The 21,258-nt window shown below is 61.3% G+C and overlaps 1 protein-coding gene across 1 annotated transcript; it reads right to left on the bottom strand.

The window, feature by feature from the left end:
• Positions 1-1,324: 1,324 nt before the first annotated feature.
• GNAI2 (G protein subunit alpha i2) lies at positions 1,325-20,573 on the bottom strand. Its single transcript, XM_090284786.1, has 8 exons — positions 20,323-20,573; positions 7,438-7,480; positions 7,080-7,221; positions 6,744-6,904; positions 4,222-4,350; positions 3,705-3,834; positions 3,469-3,622; positions 1,325-3,137 (listed from the first exon to the last, which is right to left on the bottom strand). The coding sequence occupies exons 1-8, from the start codon at positions 20,438-20,440 to the stop codon at positions 2,947-2,949; spliced, it is 1,068 nt and encodes a 355-aa protein (XP_090140912.1). The 5' UTR covers positions 20,441-20,573; the 3' UTR covers positions 1,325-2,946.
• Between the last annotated feature and the right edge of the window lie 685 nt (positions 20,574-21,258).

The raw sequence follows: 21,258 nt of genomic DNA, 5'->3' as shown, positions 1-21,258 counted from the left end.
ATGTAAAAGATGCAGAGTTCAAAACACTGGTGATAAAGATGCTCACAGGCTTGACAGATATGCTTAAGTACAGCAAACACATAAGGGAAGAAGTGAAGGCTATGCTAAATGAAACGAAGGAAAATCCACACAAACCCAGTGGTAAAGGGAAGGAAGCCGAGGTTCAAATAAATGATTTGGAACATAAGGAAGAAAAAAACAGTCAACCAGTACAGAATGAGGAAACAAGAATTGAAAAAGATGAGGCGGCACCTCTAAGATAACTTTAAATGTGCCAACACCTGAATCACAGGGGTGCCAGAGGGAGAAGCGGAAGAGCAAGAAATTGAAAAATTATGTGAAAAAATAATGAAGGGAAACTTCCCAAATTTGGCAAAGGAAATAGACATACAAGTCCAAGGAAGCACAGAGTCCCAAACAAGCTAGATCCAAAGAGGACCACACCAAGACACATCATAATTAAAGTGCCAAAGGTTCAAGATAAAGATTCTTAAAAGCAGCAAGAGAAAAGCAGAGAGTTACCTACAAAGGGGTGCCTATAAGACTACCAGCTGATTTCTCAAAAGACACTTTGCAGGCAAGAAGGGACTGTCAAGAAGTATTCAAAGTGATGAAAAGCAAGGACCTACAACCAAGATTACTCTATCCAGCAAAGCTATCATTTAGAATGGAAGGGCAGATGAAGTGCTTCCCAGACAACCTAAAGCTAAAGGAGTTCATCATCACCATTACACGAAATGTTAAAGGGACTTATTTAAGAAGAAGAGGATAAAAACTATGAGCATTAAAATGACAACAAACTCACAACTATCAACTGAATCTAAAAAATAAAAGCAAAATCCAACTAGGCAAACCAGAATAGGAACAGAATCATAGGTATGGGGATTGTTTGGAGGGTTATCAGTTGGGAGGGGGGAGGGGGAGAAATGGGGAAATGGTGCAGGGACTAAGAAGCATAATCGGTTGGTACAAAATAGGGGGAAGTTAAAAATAACATAGGAAAGGGTGAAGTCAAAGGACTTAGACACACAATCCATGGACATGAACTAAGGGGGGGTTAGATTGCTGGAGGCAAGGGGGATACTGGGAGCAAAGGGAAAAATATTTTGGGATAACTGTAACAGCATAATCAATAAAATATACTTAAAAAAAAACAAAAAAAATCTTGTCCTGGTCAGAAATCTCCCAAGGACAACTGGGCCTGAGTCTGACCGGGAGAGCCACGCCCCCAGGGCCCTAACAGTGAGGGTTCAGATCCACACCCCCAACAACTTGGCACGTCTGTCTGGGTCTCTGTACCCCGGAGGAAAGGAGGCCAAGCAGGTTTTGGTATTTTTCTTTCTACATTTTATTATTTCAAACCAGGTGAACAATTCCATAAAACGTGAAAAAAGCAAGGAAGTGTTCAGCGCTGAAGGGCCCGGCCTGGGGGGAGGGCATGGTGGGCACAGCCCCTCAGCAGGCAGCGGCGGTTCCTAGGTTAGCGCTAAGGAGCTACATGTGGGTTAAATGAGCCGGGGCCCGGGGCTGCGGGGCAGGACCCCCGTGAGGTGGGCAGCTGTCCAGAGCAGCCCCTGGAACCTGGCTGAGTGGAGGGCGGGGCGGGGTGCCGCCCACACCAGGGCAGCCAGCAGAGGGGTGTAAACACGCAGACACACTCAAGGCACGGAATCACTGGAATGGGGCTGGGTGGGAGCTGGTCAGGATCAGATGGTTTTAAATAGTTTTTCTCTAAAAAGTTTTCTAGGTTTGCAATTTTTTTTTCCTTTACTTTCATTTTGTTTTTTTTAAAAAGCTACGAGAATGAGCAGGTGGACTGTGGTCTCCAGGAATGGTGGCATCTCACGCTTCTTGTGCTTTTCCTTTGGGGCCTCCGAGCGGCTGAGGGGTGGGGTGGGCAGGAGGCTCCCTGTAAACATTTGGACTTAGGCCGGGTCAGGGGCTGGTACTGGGCGAAGCCAGGGGTCCCAGGCTGGAGAAGTGGGTGCCCCTCCAGACACAGGTCTTGGGAGACTCAGCATGTGCTCCCCTCCCCCGTCACAGAACAAGACAAGGGTTAAAACCAGAACAGAGGCCCAGAAAGAGGGTACCGCGGCCATTCCCAGCACCTGGGACGAGGGAGGGCTTCAAACAGGGAGGCCTGTGGCAACCCCTCCCCCAAGTCTCTGGAGCTGAGGGAAGGGGCGGGGGAGCCAAGAACAGAGAAAGAGGGGGAAAGCGGCTGGGGAGGGACAGGTGGAGAGCGTGGTCCTCTTGCCCCCATCTTCCTCAGGGGCCGGGGGGAGCAGAGTCGGCAGTGGCCCTGGAGGTGGAGGGCAATCAGGGCATGGGTCAGAGGTAGCCATTGTGTGACTCCCCTCCCGCCCCCCCTAGACAAAGACCCTCTCCTCTTCTCCCACCCTCTCGTTATCAGGGACACAGTGGCCACCCAGGAACCAGTGTCTGCTGCTGGGTCACATGGGGGCAGGGGTCCTGAGCGCTGGCAGTCCTCCCCACCTCCCCAGGGCCAGTGGAGCCTCAGCCCAAGACCCTGGGATAGGTCGGAGGGAAAGACGGCAGGGATGAGCAAAAAGCCGAGCACGTGGATGGCAGGTGTGGGGCCCGTGGCCAATGGCCTGTGGGTGAGGAAGTGGGTTTTCTCCAAGGAAGGTCAGACAGCCTTTCAGTTCTCTTCCAGTGCACAGCCAGGCACGTCTGCTGTCTGCACCCCCGGGCAGAGCAGGGCCCGGCCCCCTGTGCCACTTCCTCAATGCCCTGCACTCAGCCGCCCTCCTGACTCACCAGCCTGTGTGACCCTTGGTCTCCGCCCTCCTATGGGCACTCAGGTTCCCCGGCCCCACGTGGCCCCTCTCTGTCCTTTCTCTGGGCTCAGTGGCCCCACTCAGTTCCGCCCCAGCTCCCTGCCCGTCCCCCTCTGGCTCACCAACCTGCCAGGTCGGCCGCCCCTCAGAAGAGGCCGCAGTCCTTCAGGTTGTTCTTGATGATGACGTCAGTGACGGCGTCAAACACGAACTGCACGTTCTTGGTGTCGGTGGCGCACGTGAAGTGCGTGTAGATCTCCTTGGTGTCCTTGCGCTTGTTCAGGTCCTCAAACTTACTCTGGATGTAGCTGGATGCCTCCTCGTACTTGTTGGCCCCTGGGGGAGGCAAAACAGTGAGGACGTGTGCCGCGCGGGCGGCAGGCGGCCTGTGCCGTGTGACCTGACGAGCATACGAGGTGTGTGCCGTGTGCGCAGGACCGTGCTGTGAGCGCACACACATCTGAGTGTGCAAAGGACGATGCGCGCGTGCACGTGTGTGGGGTCCACAGCCCCGGGTGGGAAGAAGGGCCCCGCACGTGCAGGCGCGAGTACCTAAGCCCAAGAAGCCCCGCTGAGACCACGGCCCCGCGGCTACACCTCTGTCCAGCAGGGGGCGCCCGCAGCCAGCCCGGGCCCCACGCGCGCGGCCGGAGGCCCTTCCCCGCACCTGTGTACTCGGGGAAGCAGATGGACAGGGGGCTGTGTGTGATCTTCTCCTCGAACAGGTCCTTCTTGTTGAGGAAGAGGATGATGGACGTGTCCGTGAACCACTTGTTGTTGCAGATGCTGTCAAACAGCTTCATGCTCTCATGCATGCGGTTCTGGGGGCAGGACAGGGAGGCTGGTGAGCACCGGGAACCCCCCCTCCGACCCCCCGCCTCCCAGGGCCTCTCGGCCTCTCACCATCTCCTCATCCTCGGCCAGCACCAGGTCATAGGCGCTCAAGGCCACGCAGAAGATGATGGCGGTGACGCCCTCAAAGCAGTGGATCCACTTCTTCCGCTCAGACCGCTGTCCGCCCACATCAAACATCCTGTGGACGCAGGGTCACCTTAGCTCCAGAGAATGGGGTTCTGGGGGAGGATCCCTGCCCCATTTCACAGGCTGGCCGCCCGAGGACAGAGGCCTGCTCAGAGGGAGACAGCCTTCATGGAAACCCCACACCTGTCCACCTGCCCCCTGGCTCTGGGCCAGGGAGGGGCTGGCGGCGGGGTCAGGGCTGGCCAGCAGGGCAGGCTGTGGCCGCACGGGCAGGGTCAGCAGAGGGGGGAGCCGCCGGCCACTGCACATCTTGAGAAACTGGGGGACCCTGGACTAGCCCCTCGCTTGCCACACAGCTGAGCGCGGCCTGGGAGGGCGGGTCCCTCCCTCCGTCACCTCGGAGGCTGGCAGGCCCTGCCTTCCCGCCCTGCCCGCTCACTTGAAGTGTAAGTCCTTGAAGGTGAAGTGCGTCTCCACGATGCCCGTGGTCTTCACACGGGTCCGCAGCACGTCCTGCTGTGTGGGGATGTAGTCACTCTGTGCGATGCGCTCCAGGTCGTTCAGGTAGCTGGGGTGGGGGTGGGGCGGGAGGTCAGTGGCGGCCAGCAAGGGGCCTCCCTACACGGACCCCTACAATGCACTCCTTGCTCAGTGGAGGAAACCTGTCCCACCTGTGGAACAGGCCTGGGAGGAGGTGCAACTCTGTGGCCGAAGGCCAGCCCCAGGCTCAGCCCCAGGCCCAGGCGCAGCCGCAGCCGCAGCCCCAGGCTCAGCCCCAGCCCGGCCCCGGCCCCAGCCCCAGGCCCGGCCCCAGCCCCAGGCCCGGCCCCAGCCCCAGGCCCAGCCGCAGCCCCAGCCGCAGCCCCAGGGTCTGAGGGTCTGAGCCAGGCCTGCCTCAGGCAGGATCCAGCTAGTGGAGCTGCAGGCAAGGGGAGTGGGAGGGGGCAATTAGCTCTTCAGCGAGGGACTTGGGGTGCTAATCGGTGCAATTATGGCAACAGCCACAGAGCAGCCTGGCGTGTCCCTTGATGGGGGGCTGGGCAGGTTGGGGCCTGCCAGGCCCAGTGGGCTCTTTGCCCAGCACCCAATAAAATTTGGGCTCCTCGGGGGAGGGCATTGACACCTACTTGGCAGAGGTCTCAGGGGCTCCCCATTACCAGCTCCCTTAATTAGCATCAACCCTCCCTGGCCAGGCACCAGGGCCAGCTCTGCTGCCTGCCTCCATCTCCCTGGTGCGCTCTGGGGGCCTGGTCCTGACCTCCAGGCTGCCGCCAGAGCCCACCAGTGCCCAACGCCAGTGCCCACCAGTGCCCGCCAGGGCCGATGTCATGCTCCTGGGGCATGGCGGCCGGGGCCAGCCCTGGGCTCCCACCAGCAACTTGGCCAGAGGGAAATGACCTCAGAGACACAGAGACAGAACAGAAAAACAGGAAGAGCCATGGGGGACTGTGACGCGTGTGCTGTGACCTCCATACCGAGCCCCGCCTCTGCTGAGAGCCTCCAGCCTGCAGGCCCCACCAGTCTCTCCCTGCCCCTCAACAGGTGGGCTCGCTGCAGGAGCTGCTGCCCCAGGGCAGCCTTGGAGGAGGGCTACGGAGAGGGGTGGAGTATATCCCTGTCCCCTGTAGTGAGTGTCCCAGTCCACTCCTACCCTCGGTGACCTCGTCAAGGGCACAAACCTGCCCAGCAGAGCAGGGCCCGAGGTCACTGCTGAATCCCACCCAGAAGCGCGACGGGCACATGCAGGGCTTGATGGGGAATGAAGAACGGAATGAGGGAGGCATGGAAAGGGGCCTGGAAGGTGGCAGTGGTTGCCAGGGCTACGCTCCCTGCCTCTAGGACTCACAAGCGCTGCTGGTGCTGAGCCTCTGCGACCTCTGGGAGGAGCAGCGCCGAGGCCTGGAGGCCCCTGTGTCTGACTGTGGCTGGGCGGCTCCTGGGGTGTGCACGCCTACATGGGGGTCCAGACCTCAGCAAGGAGGGTGGGGGAGGCTATCATGTGACTGTGGCAGGGCTCAGGAATCATGGCCTGACATAAGGCAGGTACTTCAGGGAAGGAGGTCAGGGCATCACCCTGTGGGCTGGGCCTCTGGGACCCCCGGGACCCCCTGTGATTCCCTCCCCAGCTGAGTCCTGGGCTCAGCTAAAGTGCCAGCAAGAGTCAGAGCTGAAGGCCTGGGCTCCAACCGACACACACTGGTCGTCTCCCAGGCCAGCCCCTCCCCCTGGTGCCTCCCTCCCCAGGCAGCCTGAACTTCCTCGTGACCTCCAGCACAGCCAGGAGCGGGCACAGAGTGTGCCCCTGCCGCAGAGCCCTTCCCGTTCCTCCCTTAAGTCAAGTTCAGAGTCCCGCTGAGGCGGTCCCTCGCTGGACCTCTCCCAACTCCCACCACAACACTGATACCCTAAGTTGTCACTGCTTGGGGACTTGTGTGCTCCCCTCGTCCCTGTGTCCCTGAAGCCTTGCATAGGGCCTGACACAGAGCAGGTGGCAGCAAGTGTTTCTTCAGAATGGTTGTGTCTAAGGACAGACTTAGACACAATTGGCCTAGAGGTCTAGAAGGGATGGAGTCTGTAAGCCAACCTGCGTGCCTACCTCCCTCCTGGCTTTTTTTTTTTTTTTTTTTGAGAGAGAGAGAGAGAGAGAGAGAAACATCAATTCATAGTCCCACTTACTGATGCATCATTGGTTGCTTCTTGTATGTGCCCTAACTGGGGACTGAACCCGCAACCTCAGTGTATTGGGATGATGCCCTAACCAACTGAGCTACTGGGCTGGGGCTTCTTGGCCTTTAGGTACCATGTCTCCTAACCCAAACCTAGAGCCACCAAGGCCTTGGCTAACAGTCACCAGCTTCAGAGACTAGCAGTATGTTTCTGAGGGTGCTTCGGGCCCTCAGTCCAGCCTGTAGTCCCGGTTGCGCCCACCACGCCCACCCCGCCCAGCCCCTAAGCACTCACTAGGCAGCAGAGTCGTTGAGCTGGTACTCCCGAGAGCGGCTGAAGCAGGCCTGTACCCCGTGGTCGGCCCAGAGCCTCCGGATGATGCCGGACAGGTCCTCAGGGAGCACGCCCTGCTCCTCAGCCGTGCAAGACAGCGCGAACAGCTGCCTGGCATCGTCCTGGGCACAGCAGTGGGCGGTCAGCCAGTCACAGGAGCGTACCCCCACCCACCTGTCGAGGGCAGGGAGGCCTCCAGAACGGGGCCCAGGCTGGGGTATTTTCAGGTTCCCCAGGGCATGACTTGCCCTGAGGCCTTCTGGGAGGCAGGCCACAGTCCGGGGAGAGTCCACGTACCTGGCGGGAGGGGTCAGCAAAGTCAATCTGCAGGTTGCTCATGGCTTTGACAATGGCCATGATGGACTGGATGGTGTTGCTGTAGACGACCGCCCGGTACTGCCGGCATTCCTCCTCAGAGTAGCCGTCCTCGTGGATAATCCTGGCAGCCAAGGGTCAGGGGTGAGTGTGCACAGGCCACAGGGGCTGCACGTGCCACCGGGGGCTGTTGGGGCCTGTAGGGACCTGTCTCAGAGAGGACAGAGCCGCCCGACCCCACTGGGACTTGAGGGCACATGGCTGCCTCTGAGAAGCCCTGGGCCTGGCTAAGGGGAAGAGGGGAGGCAAGTTGGAACAGCCCCCCGAAGCCAGCACTTACTTCATCTGCTTGACTATGGTGCTCTTCCCCGACTCGCCCGCACCTGGAACGGAGGGCACAGCCGTCAGGGAGCAGCCGGGGCTGCTCGGGGAGGCCATGATCGGCCCAGCTTCCTGCAGCCCTCGAGGCAGAACCCACCCTCCCCACCGGCTGCGCGGCAAGATGGCACAGTCGGGCCTGGTGGCAGCAGAACCACCAGGGCTGCAGCTGGCAGGGCCATAGAAGTCCAGGCAACCTAGACATCCTAGACCTCTGCCTCCCACAAGCTCTACAGCCCTCCGTGGCTCCCTACTGCCCTGCTGGAGTTCAGGGCTCTGGCTGGAGTCTGGGGGCCAGCCCTGCAGGGGTCACCCCACCATCCTCACACATGCAGGCTCACTGCTCTGCGGCTGGTGCTCACCAACATGGAGCCCAGGCAGAGCTGGCAGGATGGTACCCTGCACACGCCGGCAGGGCAGCAGCCCTCTGCCCACACTCAGCCGTAGCCGTCAAGGGCCCTGGGATGGGCAAAGCATCATACTCTCGTCTCCCAGACATGGCCCAAGGCTGAGCCCTCTGTCTGCTGGGCCCAGGTCTGCCCTGAGCAGATGGAGACCAGGACCTGGGAGACACGCCATGTAACATACATGCACACACATGTGTGCACGTATACACTGTACTGACTCAAGGTGCTTTCCTGGGCCAGAGCCGAGGGACTTGCTGGCGCTCTCTCCTGTGACTGTCACAGCAGCCCCACAAATGCTGCTTCTACTCCCATTTCACAGGTGAGGACAGGGTGGCTCAGAAAAGACAAGTCTGGTCCCAAGATCGCACAGCTGGGATTGAGACGTACAGGGGAACAGGTAGGACCATAATGCCTGGCCTGCCCAGCCCTTCTCCTGTATAGCTCAGACCCTATAGGCAGGCGTTAAAAACCAGCAACTTCCCAGGTCTGCTCCCAGACACAGAGCCTGATCTGGAGGCACACGGCCGGGGAAGCTGCATCCCCCAGACAGTCTGTGCAGGGAGGCGTGAGGACCAGGGGACGAAGGGGTGGGGACAAGGCCTCGCCCCTCTCTCCACTACTCCCCAGCCTGAGCTCCAGGTAGAAGGCACCTCGGCTGGGCCCAGCTTGCCCTCCCGGCCTTTGCCTGATGCTCCGGTCCCATCACCGCCAGTCACAACTGCACCTGCCAGGCTCTGCCTCTTGCCACCTGCAGGCCTTTTCGCTCATGTAGTCCCCTTTGCTGGGCACACCTGCCCCACAGACATGTGTCCCAACCCTCCTGATCACTGCGGCAGGGCTGTCCCTCTGAGCAGCTCAGCAGGGCTGGTGGGTAGGTCACACTCAGGGACTGACATCTCTCGGGGTAAAGACGCCCCAGAGGATGAAGCGGCTAACACACAAACCACCGTGAGCACCAAAAACACGGCGATGACAATAATGCAAAGCCGTGCATGGCGCCCACCCCATCAGATGCTGCTCGACGCCTACCTATCACGTCCACTAAGTAACCGAATCCCGCAGCCACCCCGTGGGCCACTTCAGGTCTCAGCCCTCCTACCAAGTGAGGAAATGGAGAGGCTACACACACGGTTACAGGCCCCTCTGCGCGGCCCACCTTGCCCGCCAGGCCCCAAGAGCCCAGCACTGCAGCTGGGCCACTGGGCTCAGTCTGTGCCAAGCCCGGCAAGCCTCTCCCAGCAGTAGACAGGCCAAGGCCCCGCCCACCCACCTCTGCCCTACCTTGCACCCCAGGTCTGCATATTACCAGGGAAAGCTGAGGTGCAGCGGTGGCCCTGGGTATGTTTGCAGCCCAGTGACCTCCCTGAGAAGGGTGTGGGCCCTCCTCACAAGTGCCACCTGCTGCCTGGAATCATGGGCTTCTGACTGTCCCTGGCCTGCCTCCCAGGACAGAGGAGCACTGGGAGCTGCAGATGCGCCGGGTGGGCAGGGAGCCCCTCTCTCGGTCCAGCCCCCGGGCACCAGAGGCACCAGGCGCAGGGTGTGCTGGGACGGCGGCCCCCTGCCTCTCACTGTGCACAGCACACGCACTCCCCACCTGCTGAGTGACTGCCTGAGTGTCCTTCCCACCCAGGCACATGTCCCGCAGAGCAGGAGGGGGCAGCGTGTCCGGGAAAGGGGAGGAACCAGGAGCCATGGGGTCTCAGGCAGGGCAGAGGAGGCCAAGGGTGTACAGTGATGGTCCTATCAATCACGCCAAGCCCTCCAGGCGAAGCGACACTCAGAACGACAGCTCCCCAGGGTACAGGGGACCCGAAGTGAGGATGAGGGCTGTCCTTGTGTAACGTGGGGGCCCTTGGACCCATCTCTTGGCAAGTGGTGTGGGCCAGGTGGGGGCCCCACCCAGCGACAGGGACCACAGCCCAAACCCACTTTTGCATCTGCCTGATTTTCCTAGCCAGGGCGGGCCTGGCGGACACTGAGGCAGGCGGCACCTGGGCCGGCGGGCTGGAGCCAGGGTGCCTGCTCCCAGCCCCACATCCCCTTCGGGCCTCAGCCTGCCTTGCTCTCACATTCATTCTAAGAGTTAGGAGGACATTCTCTGCCCCAAGCTGGGGTCACTACTGAAAGACTCCCATTTGACAGGTGGACAAACCAAGGTCACGGAGCCCTCATCCCTGGACTCAGGACGTCCCTGTCTTTCTAGCAGCTGTGCTCAGGCGGGAAGGAATGGTAGAACAAGTGCGTGGTGCTGGTGGCCAGGCAGGAAGCAAGAGGGACAGCAGCTCAGAATCAGGGGCACGATCCAGGAGCAGCTCGGGCAGTTTGGGGGGCCAGGGGCAGAGGCGGGTGGGACCACAACCTGACCCCTGGGTGGAATGGGTTGGACAAGGACCCTGGTTCAGCAGGCTCACTGGTCACTCCTCCAGCAGGCCACCTCTTCCATCGTGGCCTGTGCTGCTCTCCATCATATAAACTGGTGCTTGGCTCAAAGATCGTTGCACCTTGCTGATTCTGGGCACCAGGTCCCCCCCAGCTCCGTACCTTCCCCTCAGAGGAGGGGACTTCACTAGCTGGCTCCAGATTGTTGCAAAGGGGCAGGGTAGCGGACTGCCACAGAAGGTGGCAGGAGTCTCCTGCCATAGAAGGCGCTGCCAGGCACTCCATCTCCAGCAGAGGGAAACCAGAGGGGCCCACGGAGACTCTCTGGGATGGCCGGTAGCGTTCCCACTGGGCCGTCCCTCTTCTCACCAAGGAAGAAAGCTCTGCAGCTCTTGCCCTGGGGTGCAGCTGCTGGGCCCCCAGCAGGGGCAGTAACTGCCCAAATGGGTGACAGCGGCTGCTTTGCGTTAGAACATCTGCTTCCACTCGGGGAGTGCGGAGCCCCAACGGAGGAGGGAACAGATGGGGGAAGGGAGACAGTACCAGGCCACCTGTCTGAGCGAGGCCAGGCGGGCCTCTGCAGCAGACACACAGCCACTGGTCCAGCTGCTTGATCCAGCATCCAGATCTCTCCTGTCTGTCTGTCTTGGACCCTTTGCCTTCCAGCCGGGAGGCTGTGACAGGCCACTGTCCTCTCGGGCCTCTTTGCAGAGACTGCCAGGCCTAGAATGGCCAGCGGGCCCATCTCTCACTTTCAGATCTTCTCCCAGAGGGAGGTCCAGACCTGCCACAGCCCTGAGGCCCGTGCGGGTTCTCCCTGAGGTCTCCAATAGCTTCAGCCCCTTCCTGTGGTCATCTTTGAAATAGGACACCGCCGTGACCTCCTTCAGGAAAGGGGTGAGGACTAAACACAAAGCTGCTCTCAGTGCCTGGCACCCGGTGAGCGTTCAGATAAAAGTAATTAGCGTGGCTCTGCTCTTTGGAAGATTGCAGGTTTCCCCAAAGCTCTCAAAATGAACACTGCAGCCCAGCGGCCACAGTGCACAGGTCACTACAACCGCGGCCTGCGGGACGGCCTGCTGGGCCCATCCCATTTGAAGCAGTTTCTCAGGCTTTCAGGCAAAGCGCAGGGGAGGGCGATGGCCAGCAGCTAAGGGCTGACTCAGCAGCGGCGGTTCTCTGCTGGCCTTGTGTAACCTGGGCCGGGAGTGAGAACCACGTACTCCTCTGCTGGCTTCTTTCTCCGAGCTCGCCACTTCCCTTCCTGCCCAGGAGACTCACAGCGGACCTTGTTCACTGGTGCCCCGCACTCAGAAGGCTAGGCAGGCTAGGGAAAGGCCTCGCGGCAGAGGCTCCTGTGCTGGTGGGCTCCCCCGGAACACGCGGGGTTCGGGAGAGTTGCCAGCTTACGTGGCAGGCCGAGGGCAGAGAGTCTCATAAGCAGCAGTGGCCGTGACCACAGGGTAGACTTGGGCAGTGGTCCAGCTCAAACCCACAGCACCAGGCCCGCCCCCCACTGCCACAACGCCCAGGCCTACCCCGGTGGGACACAGCGGGGAAGGTGGGGGTGAACCCTGGCAAGCCTACCCCAAAGGCAGCCCGGCACCACCTCCCACTCCCATCCCAGGAAGGTGCCACGTCCCCAGTGCAGTCCAGGGTTTGGCCCCCCGAGCTCCCGCCCCTCCCCTGCAGCCTCAGGGTCCCGGACCTGCCACCACCAGGGGGAGCCTGGCAGCCACAGACCCAGTGGAGGTGGTGGGGGCTGGGCAGCAGCGCTGGGAGCATCTGTTTCTGAAAAGCAGCCTCAGCAAGGGGCCGTTGGGGGAGGGGCCCAGACCCTCACCCTTCACCCACCCTGGAGCCTGGGAAGCCCTCTGCCTTCGGAGCCACAGCACACCAGGAACAATGGGAATGGGAGGGAGGGGGAGGGGGCCTGCCAGACAAAGGCCCTCCAAGGCCTGCCCCTGGCTGCTCTTCCTTCCTCCAGGTGCTACTCCTCTTTGGCCCCCTCACTCCTCCGAGGAGGCTCAGCATGGGTCTGGCACTGTGGGAGTCTCAGACGGGCCCTGCGACACCCCACCCACATGTGTGGCCTTGCCTTCCCTCGGGGCCCTAACAAACCAGAACCTCCCTCCCTCCGGTCCCTGCCACTTGGGCGGCCTCCGGTTCCAGATGGCCATCAGGGACGTTCTGGGCTTGGCCAGCCTCTGCCAAGTCAGAGCTCCCAGTGAGAGAGAAACAGGCCTCAGGCCGGCCGCACGCAACAGAGTGGGCTTTCCAGGGCAGGGTGGGTCTCCCTCGGTGGGGCCCTGCCCACTGTGCAGAGGGAACTGAGGCAGAGGAGCAGAGGAGGCTCCGGGTCCCGTTTACTGTTGGCCCTTAAGGGTACAGGTCTCAGCCTCTACAGGAGCCTGGACACGCTCAGGAGGGCCCAGGTCACACAAGGAGCCAGGCCACCGGGCACAGTCCCCTTCCTGAACGCTTCAGCCTCACGCTCACCCCAGACTACCCTAGGGTCCGGCCTGAGCCGGCCGCTGGTCTGTGTGCCGCAGCCATGGGGCCATGCTGCGGATGAGGACACCATGGGTCCCAGTGTTGGGCACAAATAGGAAAGAGGACAGCCAGAGGTCACACCGAGAGGAGCGGGGGGAAGAGGGCGATGGGTCCTCCAGGACCCGAGGTCTTGAATGGTCACGAGGATGCGTGCCCTCTGCTTTGTGTGGCCTCAGAGCCCACCAGAGACCTGGAAGCTTCTGCTCCGGTTTCCTAAGTCTCTCTCAGGCCCCTCAGGCCCTGGGGCCTGGCCTGATGACACAGAAGAGCATTCATGGGAACCTCCATGGGGACGGAAGGCCACAAAACACGGACTCAGAGGCCAAGCAGCATGAAGACCAGTCCCAGCACCTATCACGCCATTGTGGGCCCACCACAGTCCTGCGCATGAGCCCGCCGCAGCCTGCTCACAGGGGAGCACTCTGGGGGAACACTCTTTCCTTCTCCTCTGGGCAACTCCCAGGCTTCAGACCTCGCACAGGGGCCCCTGCCCTGGACTTTGACAGCCTCGGGGCCCGGACTCAGTCCACCTAAGCCTGACGGTGGTGGGAGGAACAGGCATAACGTTCGGGGGCATGACGCGCTCAGTTGCCTGACTATGGCCTGAGTGTTACTATGAGGGGACATGGGCTGGGAGGGAAGATAGGACGAGGTCATCCATGGCCACGTGGCAGATTTCTGGCTTTGAGCCGGAAAAAAATTCACGCAGTCTTGGGACCCACCCTCCGGGACAGGCAGTCCCCTTTCAATCTCCTAAAAGAGGAAGGGAGCCCCGAGGCAAGTCCCGAGGCATACGAAGAACACATGCGCACCCACAGCACCTGCCTGCCATCCTGACTCATCAATTCCTGCCAGCGGGGCCCTGACCCCTGGGAGGGAGTCACCTCACGTCCCCGAGGCTCAGTTTCCCCATCAGTGAAATGAGTGTAACGTCAGTCCCGGGCTGTTAAGTGAGACATGACCCTGAAGAGTCCCGTCCCACACAACAGTCCAGGCTCAATCAGAGGCAGCTGCTGGCATCGCCAGAGGCCAAGTGAGGGCACCCCAGGCCCTGTGGGTAGTAGCAGGGGGGAATCCTTCGTCTGGACCAAGGGGCGCTCTGTCCACCCCCAGGCAGGGGAAACCCGGAGTGAGCTAATCCCGGGGCTGCTGCTCCATTTCCGGGCATTCATCTCGTCCTGCAGCCGGCCTTCCGGCTTCGGAGGGCAATGGCCACTCGGGAACAGAGGAGCGGCCCTCCGCTTTCCTGCTAGCTCTCCGGCAGGCGTCCCTCTCCCGGCCACCACTTCCTGTGGTCAAAGGAGGGGCCTGGAATCCTTCTCAGAAGTGCCACCTTCTCTGGGATGCTAGTTAGGCCCCGTGGTTGCCAGGACAGGACAAGGGATGGAGCTGCCGGACTGACTCCAGCCCAGTGTGCATCAGCAGGGCGGCCCAGAGGGGTCCGGAGATGAGCCTGAGCAGGTGGGGCTCACCTTCCAGATCCCCAGGTTGGCTGAGCGCATACTCCCACTCCCAGCACAGAGCAGGAGCGGGCCTCTGGCCTCTTCCTCTTTTGGGCTCCTCCTCCTCCAGCTGCTTCCTCCTTTTCCTCTGGTGTGGCCACCACTTGCCCGAGAGGCTCAGCCCTGCCACGCAGACGCCACTGCCCCTCCTGCCTGGGACACAGGTGCTGCCATGGCCACTCCTGTGCATGTTCTGAAGCTGGAGCAGCCCTGGCACCGGGGATGCACCAAGCCACAAGGACACCTTCTCAACAAACCATACACGATCACCTTTAGACTCTGGCTCACACTGGCCTGGCACTCACTGCCAAGCCCTGGAAGTACACGCAGAAGTGCCCAGCAAATGTCTGGTTATTTAGCCCTGGCCAGGCGGCTCAGTGGGTTGGGCGTCACCCTGCAAACCAAAAGGCCGCGGGTTTGATTCTCGGTCAGGGCACAGGCCTAAACTGCAGCGTTGGTCCCACTACGAAGCGCGGCCCAGTCAATGTTTCACTCCCCTTCTCCTTCCCTTCCTCTCTCTAAATATATATATATTTTAAACATTTGGTTATTCTAGGGAGATTACCCCTCCCAAACAGCCAATATGGCCACAGCTCCAAGAAGCAGCACTGGGGTGAGGGTGAGGGTGGGCTGGGGTTCAGTAAGAACAAGAGCTCTCGGTTAGAGGAGCCGGCCAGAGGGGGCCCCACGCTGTACTTATGGCTGAGGGAGGGGATGCCTCAGAGCCTCAGGTACTGGGGCCACCACTGAAGGCCCGGTCCCCGGGGCACGGCGCAGGGCATCCTCAGGCAGGGCCCACGAGCCCTGGCACAGCCAGAACTCGATGAGCCCTCCCCTCTCACTGAACTGGTAGGCTGGGCCTCCTGCCCTAGACTGGCCTGGGCCATGCCCCCACCTTCCCAGTCCTGTCTCCCCTCAGCATCAAGGGTGTCAGGGGGGCAGCACTCAGGCTCTGGGTCAGACTGTCTCAGCCCCTGCTGGGGGGTGCGGTGGGACAAGGTCTTGGTCCCTCAGTGGCTAAGAGCTTATGTGGACAAAGCTTCCTCCATCCTGTTCCTGCCAAAGAATGGGCGGCTTTTAGAGACAAAGACAGACAACGACTCAAGGGCAGGGTGTACAGGACCAGTGTTCTCAAGCCACCCCAAGGGCCAGTCCCTGCAGTGCTGGAGGCTGAAGGACTGAGATCCCATCCGACAGGCTGCCCAGACCTCAGGGGGTCCCTGATCCCGCCAGCCCCCACCTGGCAGCCTGGGCTCCAACTCAAGCACAGTGGGTAGCTTGAGGCTGCCTGGGCCTGGCATGGAGGCCTGTGTTTCCCAGAGGCCTTGACTTCCACCCCCCACCCCCCACAACGGCCTCATTCCCTCAGTCCTCACCATGGTGCCGCCCTCTGCCTGGGGTTCTCTGCCCACACCCTCCTGGGACACCCTCCGCTGAGCTCCAGCGGCACTTCCTTTGCAAAGCTCCCCGGTTTCACCCAGTCTCCCAGCTCAGGGGCATCCCTGGAAGGACCCAGTCTCACGCCTACCCTAAAAGAACTCTCAGCTCGCCTGCACCAACACTGGGGTCACGGGCAGGATGCAGGCAGAGGGGCTCAGAAATGGCTCAGACCCTCACCCACTCCGAGGGTGGGAGCTCCCACACTGCCAGCTCTGAGAGACAAAGCCTTGCCCAGCCTGGGGGAGGGGTGGGAAGAAGAGCCTCGGAGGCCCAAGCCGCCCCGCCCCCATTCAAATGCTAATGAGCTCCAGCCGGGATGGCAGAGGCTGTGGGGGAGAAGAGAGGGGCTGGAGGTAAGCCGGGGTTCCTAGACTCTCGGGAAGACTGCTCAGCCCCCAGGGCTGGGCTTAAGGTCCCCAGAACAGTCTGTCACTCTAGGTGGCACCACGCCTTTGTCTCTCCACTTGCTGTCAGCAGCTGCCTGAGGTCAAGGAAGGGGGTTCCCCCACAACTTCATAAGGGCGCCATGCAGCCTTTCGGCTGGGGAACCCCTCCCTACCAAACTCTCAGCTCTACAGGAGTCAGCAGAGGGTCCCCCACCCTGTTTCACACCTCCAGACTTTGGTGCACTGCCCCCACAACACCTGTGGCTGCAGGCAGGCACCCCCTCCCCATGTTATAGATGGAGAGCCTACCAGGATTTCACCTGTGGCTGGCTTTCTCATCCAGTGCCCTAGGGTGGGGTTGCAGTTTGAACCCAGATCTGGCGACCCCAAGAGCTGGTCCAGGGAGGGTGGGCCCTCCTGCTCGAGGCCAGGAAACACCCACCCAAGTGATGGGAACCCAGGCTAGGTCTTCCTCCCTCAGTGCCCTTGCTGAGTTGGTCCCTTTGTCCCCAATGTCTGGCCCTAGCGAATGCTGCTCGTTTTCTAAGACCACCCAGAGGACACCTCCTCCAGGAAGCGCCCCCACTTTCACAGGCACCACTGGACTCTACCCATTACCCAGCCAGCCAGGACCCCAGGCCAGCCAGCCCTTTCCACTATCTCCAGCCAGACCGAGCCCCAGGCAGTAGTAGCCCCAGTTACTTATCCCTGTTCCCTGATGGGCTCAATACCTTGTTCTTTTCACGTACACTGAACAAGCCGTAAGGTGCTAGAGACACAGACAGGACCTTTTCTTTTCGTAAACCTAACTCCATGCTGGCCAGGCCTCCCGCAGCACTGGTCTGCTCTGCGCATACCCCACACAGCCTGAGCTGAAGGAAGAACGCAAAGCCACTCTCCCATAGGAACAGCTGGAGTCCTACTGTGTGCTGTGCCCTGTGACAAGCCACAGGCTGGTCAGCTCGAGTTCCACGTGGGGTGGGGTAAGGGCTGCTGTCTCTGCGGCGCCAGCCTGCAGTGCGACCAGGAGGAAAAGGCCTAAGGAACTTCTGTCCCAGTAACCCCCCAGTCCTGGGCAGGGGCGGTACACGGCACTCTTACTACCTGCCCACCATACGCCAGTCTGTGGCTCATCTTACTCCTCCATCTACCCATCCCCAAGACCGAGTTCAGACCAGTAGCACTTCCTTCATTCAGCAAGCAGACAAGAGGCATCCAATAGGTGCCAGGCTCCCTGCTTAGCGCAGGAGGCTCAGCCCCGCCCCTGTAGTCTCAAGGGTGGGCAGCTGTGACCCCAACAAGCGCCATGCTCTGATGGGGGAAGCAGGAGCGCAGGAGCCGGAGGGAGTGCTTCCACAGCCTTGGGGAAGGGGGGCTGTCCAGGATGGTGGTCCTCGAGCAGTCCTGAAGAGCAGGCATGAGTTAGGTGGGAACAGGGAACGCACAACCAGTGAAGAGCCAGATGCAAAGTGCCTGGGGCCAATGATGGGCACTGTCCCTCTCTTCTCTGGGGGCTGCCCACACAAGCCCATCCAAAACCAGAGACACCCCTAAACACAGACTCTGGCTTCCCTCCCCCTAATGCCCAGCCCAAGGCCCCAGATTCCACCTGGAGTAGGGCTGGTATCAACGACTCTGCTCCCTCCACCAAGCTGCTGGAATAAACCTCCCATCAGTGTGTACCACATCTGCCTCTGCCCAGGTGACAGTGCTGGGACCGTCGCTGGCAGCTCTACCCACGACTGGCAGGAGCCCGTATGCGGGTGGGGCAGCAGGCGTGGTTCTGGCTGGGAAGGAAGGCTGGCAGCCACCCAGCCTGTGTCCCGTTGTCTGGACAGAGTCCTTCCACTATGTGGGACAGGCGCCCAGCACTCAAGCCGCCCCAGCCGGGCTCCCATCACCTCCTACACCTGGGTGGGAAAGGGATGGCTAGCCGGGACACCTCCCCAGGGGCCTCGGCAGACCAGATACTCAAGTTCGGGCAGAGCTGGCCTCCCAGCCCCTTGCAGCACACCCTCCGCAGGGTCTCAGTGCCCACCCCGCACTCCCACAGGGACCTCCATGAGTCCCCTAGCCTCCCCACCCCGAGTCCAGGCACAACTCTGGCCCAAACTTGCGGCCCATTTCACAGAGAAAGCAAAGCCAGAGGGCAGGATGCTAAGATGGAGTCCCCACCCTAGAAAATGCTGAGCCGGACCCTGCACCCCTGGGAGTGCCGGAATAGGGGGGTTTGCTAGGCCCAGCCCCTGAGCTGGCCTCTTAGGAACAAGACTGGTGGGTTGGGATCGGGTCAGGATTCAGAACAGGCCAGGAACCCAGTGTCCCCGGCCCCATCAGGGCCCAGTCCCACATCTCAGCCGCCACAGCAGCGATCAGCCCGGGAGGGGGCTGCCCAGGGGCCCCTGGCCAGGCAATGGGAGGCAGCGGCACAAAGATGCTATCCCCAGGCCCAGCAGGCGACAGGCGGCGGCCACCCCACCGCGGCGACACCCACTCGCTGCCGCGGCAGCACTGCACAGTGCAGACAGGAAGAGGCAAGCGCCCAACGCAAAACAGCCCGGGAGGCTGGGCCGCCGCCCCTTCCCGCCCCTTCTCTTCCTCCGGCAGTGGAGAAGCGGATGCCATTTTGAAACCTCCAGGGCTGTGCCCCCAAGGCCAGGCCCCCAGGGACAGTCAACAGATGGGCGGATGACGGAAGACATGCTGTCCCTCGGCCATACGCCCAGAATGAAAAGTCCCACTTTTCACAGCCTGGGGACCCCACAGCAGCTCTGGGGCTGAAGGGCCACACCCCCCCATGCACTGTCCAGCCTCCAATGCTGCTGCACGGGCCTCCCTCCTCCGCAACCCTGAAACCTCCCCCACATCAGACTGCCACTGGGCATCACACCTGCTCCCAGTGGGAGGCTGGACGGGGACAAGTACAGGGCCCCGAGTCTTTGCCAAAGTCCACCGAAGATGCCCACCCCCATCTGGCGCCCCAGCTCCTCACCCAGCTGGTCCACTACTCCCTCCTCAAAGGGCCTCAAGATCCGACAGGCCCACCCACTCCTAGCCTTTCCACCCAGAAGGGGTGCGGGAAGCCCAGCACCCGCCAGCAGATCGCCTCGGCCCGCCCGCCAGGGCAGCAACATGTCGGCTGTCTCACCACTTCCACTTCCCCCCACCCCTCAGGCAGCCACCATCTTCCCTGGCCTTGGAGGCTCCACAAGCCAAACTCCTCCACACCCCCTGCCACTGCCCAGACCTTCCCTCACCAGCCCGGACAGGGCTTGGAAACTGGGAAACCGACAGCCATCGCTATCTCCCTGGGAAGCCAAGGCCTGGCCCCCTCCCCCGGCGGGACCAGGGGAGTCTCAGACCAGCCCCTTGGGGGTCTAGGCCCTCTCCTCCCAGCCTGGCCAATCCCACCGATGCAGGAGAGGTGGGGGACTCTGGGGAAGGCCAGAGTGTGGATGAGGGCTTTAGGGAGAGGAAGCAGCTGGGTTTGAGGAGTTATGTGTGCAGAGAGGGACCTGGTGGGCCACATGCACAGAGTAGGGGGTCCCTAAAGGTTTGGGGGTTCTAGCTGGAGAGAGGGCTCATAAGCAGTCATGGTTTCCCAGCTGAGAGGTCCCTTGGGGTCAGGGTTCCCACGTGGATATAGGGTCCAGACTGGAGATGGGGCACAGAGGAGAAAGGAAGGAAAAGCTGGGGGGGCCTGGCAGGGGCCCCAGGGATACTCATGCCCAATGGGAATAGGGGAAGCAGGTGGGGATAACAGGTGGTACTTGAAGGTGGGGCTGACTGGGGTTCTGAGGGCTTAGGTGACATCTAGGGAAGGTTAGAAGGACAACGCAGGGGCTCTGAGGGTCTGTAAGGTTGGTCCGCAAGGGCCGACGGTCAAGCAGGGTTCTGGGCAGTTACACTGGGGTACTAGTGGCTGGGTTTGGGGGTTTGGAGTCTGGGGTGAGTTGAGGGTCTGATCTAGAGTCTAGGCTATAGATCCGAGGTCTAGGCCAACCCAGAGTTTTGGACCATTATTTGAGCGCTCTGGCCAGGCTGGGTCTGCGAGTTCAAAACCAGGTGTGGGGGTCCAGGCCGAGTCTGGGAGTTCGCAGCCCGAGCCTGGAAGTCAAAGTCCTTGTTGGGGGTTTGGAGCGGGAATTGGGGGTCCCAGCGCAGGGCGCGTCCTCACCCAACAGCAGCAACTTCACCTCCCGCGCCGCCTTCTCTCCGTCTTCCCGCAGATTCTTGTCGATCATCTTGGAGCGCTCGGCCGCAGCCTTGTCCTCGGCGCTCACGGTGCAGCCCATCCCGCCGTCCGCCGGCCCGGCCGCCGCCCGGCCCCCACACGGCCCCCGGCCCGGCTCGGCCCCGCGCGACCCACTCCGCTCCCGCCGCCGGCCCTCTCCGGGTAGCTCTCGAGTCGGTAGTTCCGAGCGTCTGCGGGCGGCGCCTTCCAGGGCTCCGCGCACCGACGGCGGGGCGGGCCGGGGGTGGGGCCGGAGAGAGCCAGGCCCGGGAATGGGCCGGGGCGGGCCAGGAGGCGGGGCCACGAGAGATCCTGGGCCTGTGATTGGCTCGAGGGCGGAGCGAAGGCGCAGTGAGGCACCGCCCAGGCTCAGGCCGGGGTTGGAGGCGGAGCCACGCCGAGAGCAAGCCGTAGCGGTACAGCCAAGCCCAGAGGGATTGGACTCTGGGCGGGCTACAGGGGAGGCCCGGCTCCGATTGGGTGCGGAGAGCCTGGGGCTCAGCGGCCGGACGGCGGGGGCGGGAGGATCTCGTAGCCTGAGGGTGGGGATCCGGTGCACCTCGCGGGAACCGGCGCTCGGAGCTTCTGTGAGCTGCGTGAGGAGGGTGAAGGAGGCGTGTCCTCGTCACTTGTTAAAAGTTAATAAATCCAATAAACTTGTTTGGGGACCCACAGAGCCCGGAACCACTAGACTGCGGCTTTCTCCGTCCTAAGGAGGGTTTGGCCCCTTCTCTTTCTGCATTGAAGTTAAAAAAAAAAAAAAAAATCTATTGCCACCTCTACACCTTTGCTGGGGTGCCTTCCCTAGCCATCCAAGGCTTAGTCATCCTTCTATGATCTTCCAGGCGGCATCCTCCTGCAGGCAGCCATCCTGGACTC

The sequence above is a fragment of the Furipterus horrens genome, unplaced genomic scaffold (assembly GCF_987537825.1).
Source record: "Furipterus horrens unplaced genomic scaffold, mFurHor1.1.pri manual_scaffold_7, whole genome shotgun sequence".
NCBI classification, from domain to species: domain Eukaryota; kingdom Metazoa; phylum Chordata; class Mammalia; order Chiroptera; family Furipteridae; genus Furipterus; species Furipterus horrens.
The sequence above is the reverse complement of the archived record's forward strand: the minus strand, read 5'-3'. Positions and strand labels throughout refer to the sequence as shown.

Coding starts and splice junctions, on each gene's coding strand:
- GNAI2 (XM_090284786.1), bottom strand. CDS start 20,440: ATGGGCTGCACCGTGAGCGCCGAGGACAAGGCTGCGGCCGAGCGCTCC. Junction 7,222..7,437: donor ACCATAGTCAAGCAGATGAA/GTAAGTGCTGGC, acceptor CTTGGCTGCCAG/GATTATCCACGAGGACGGCT. Junction 3,835..4,221: donor TTCAAGGACTTACACTTCAA/GTGAGCGGGCAG, acceptor CTGCGTCCACAG/GATGTTTGATGTGGGCGGAC.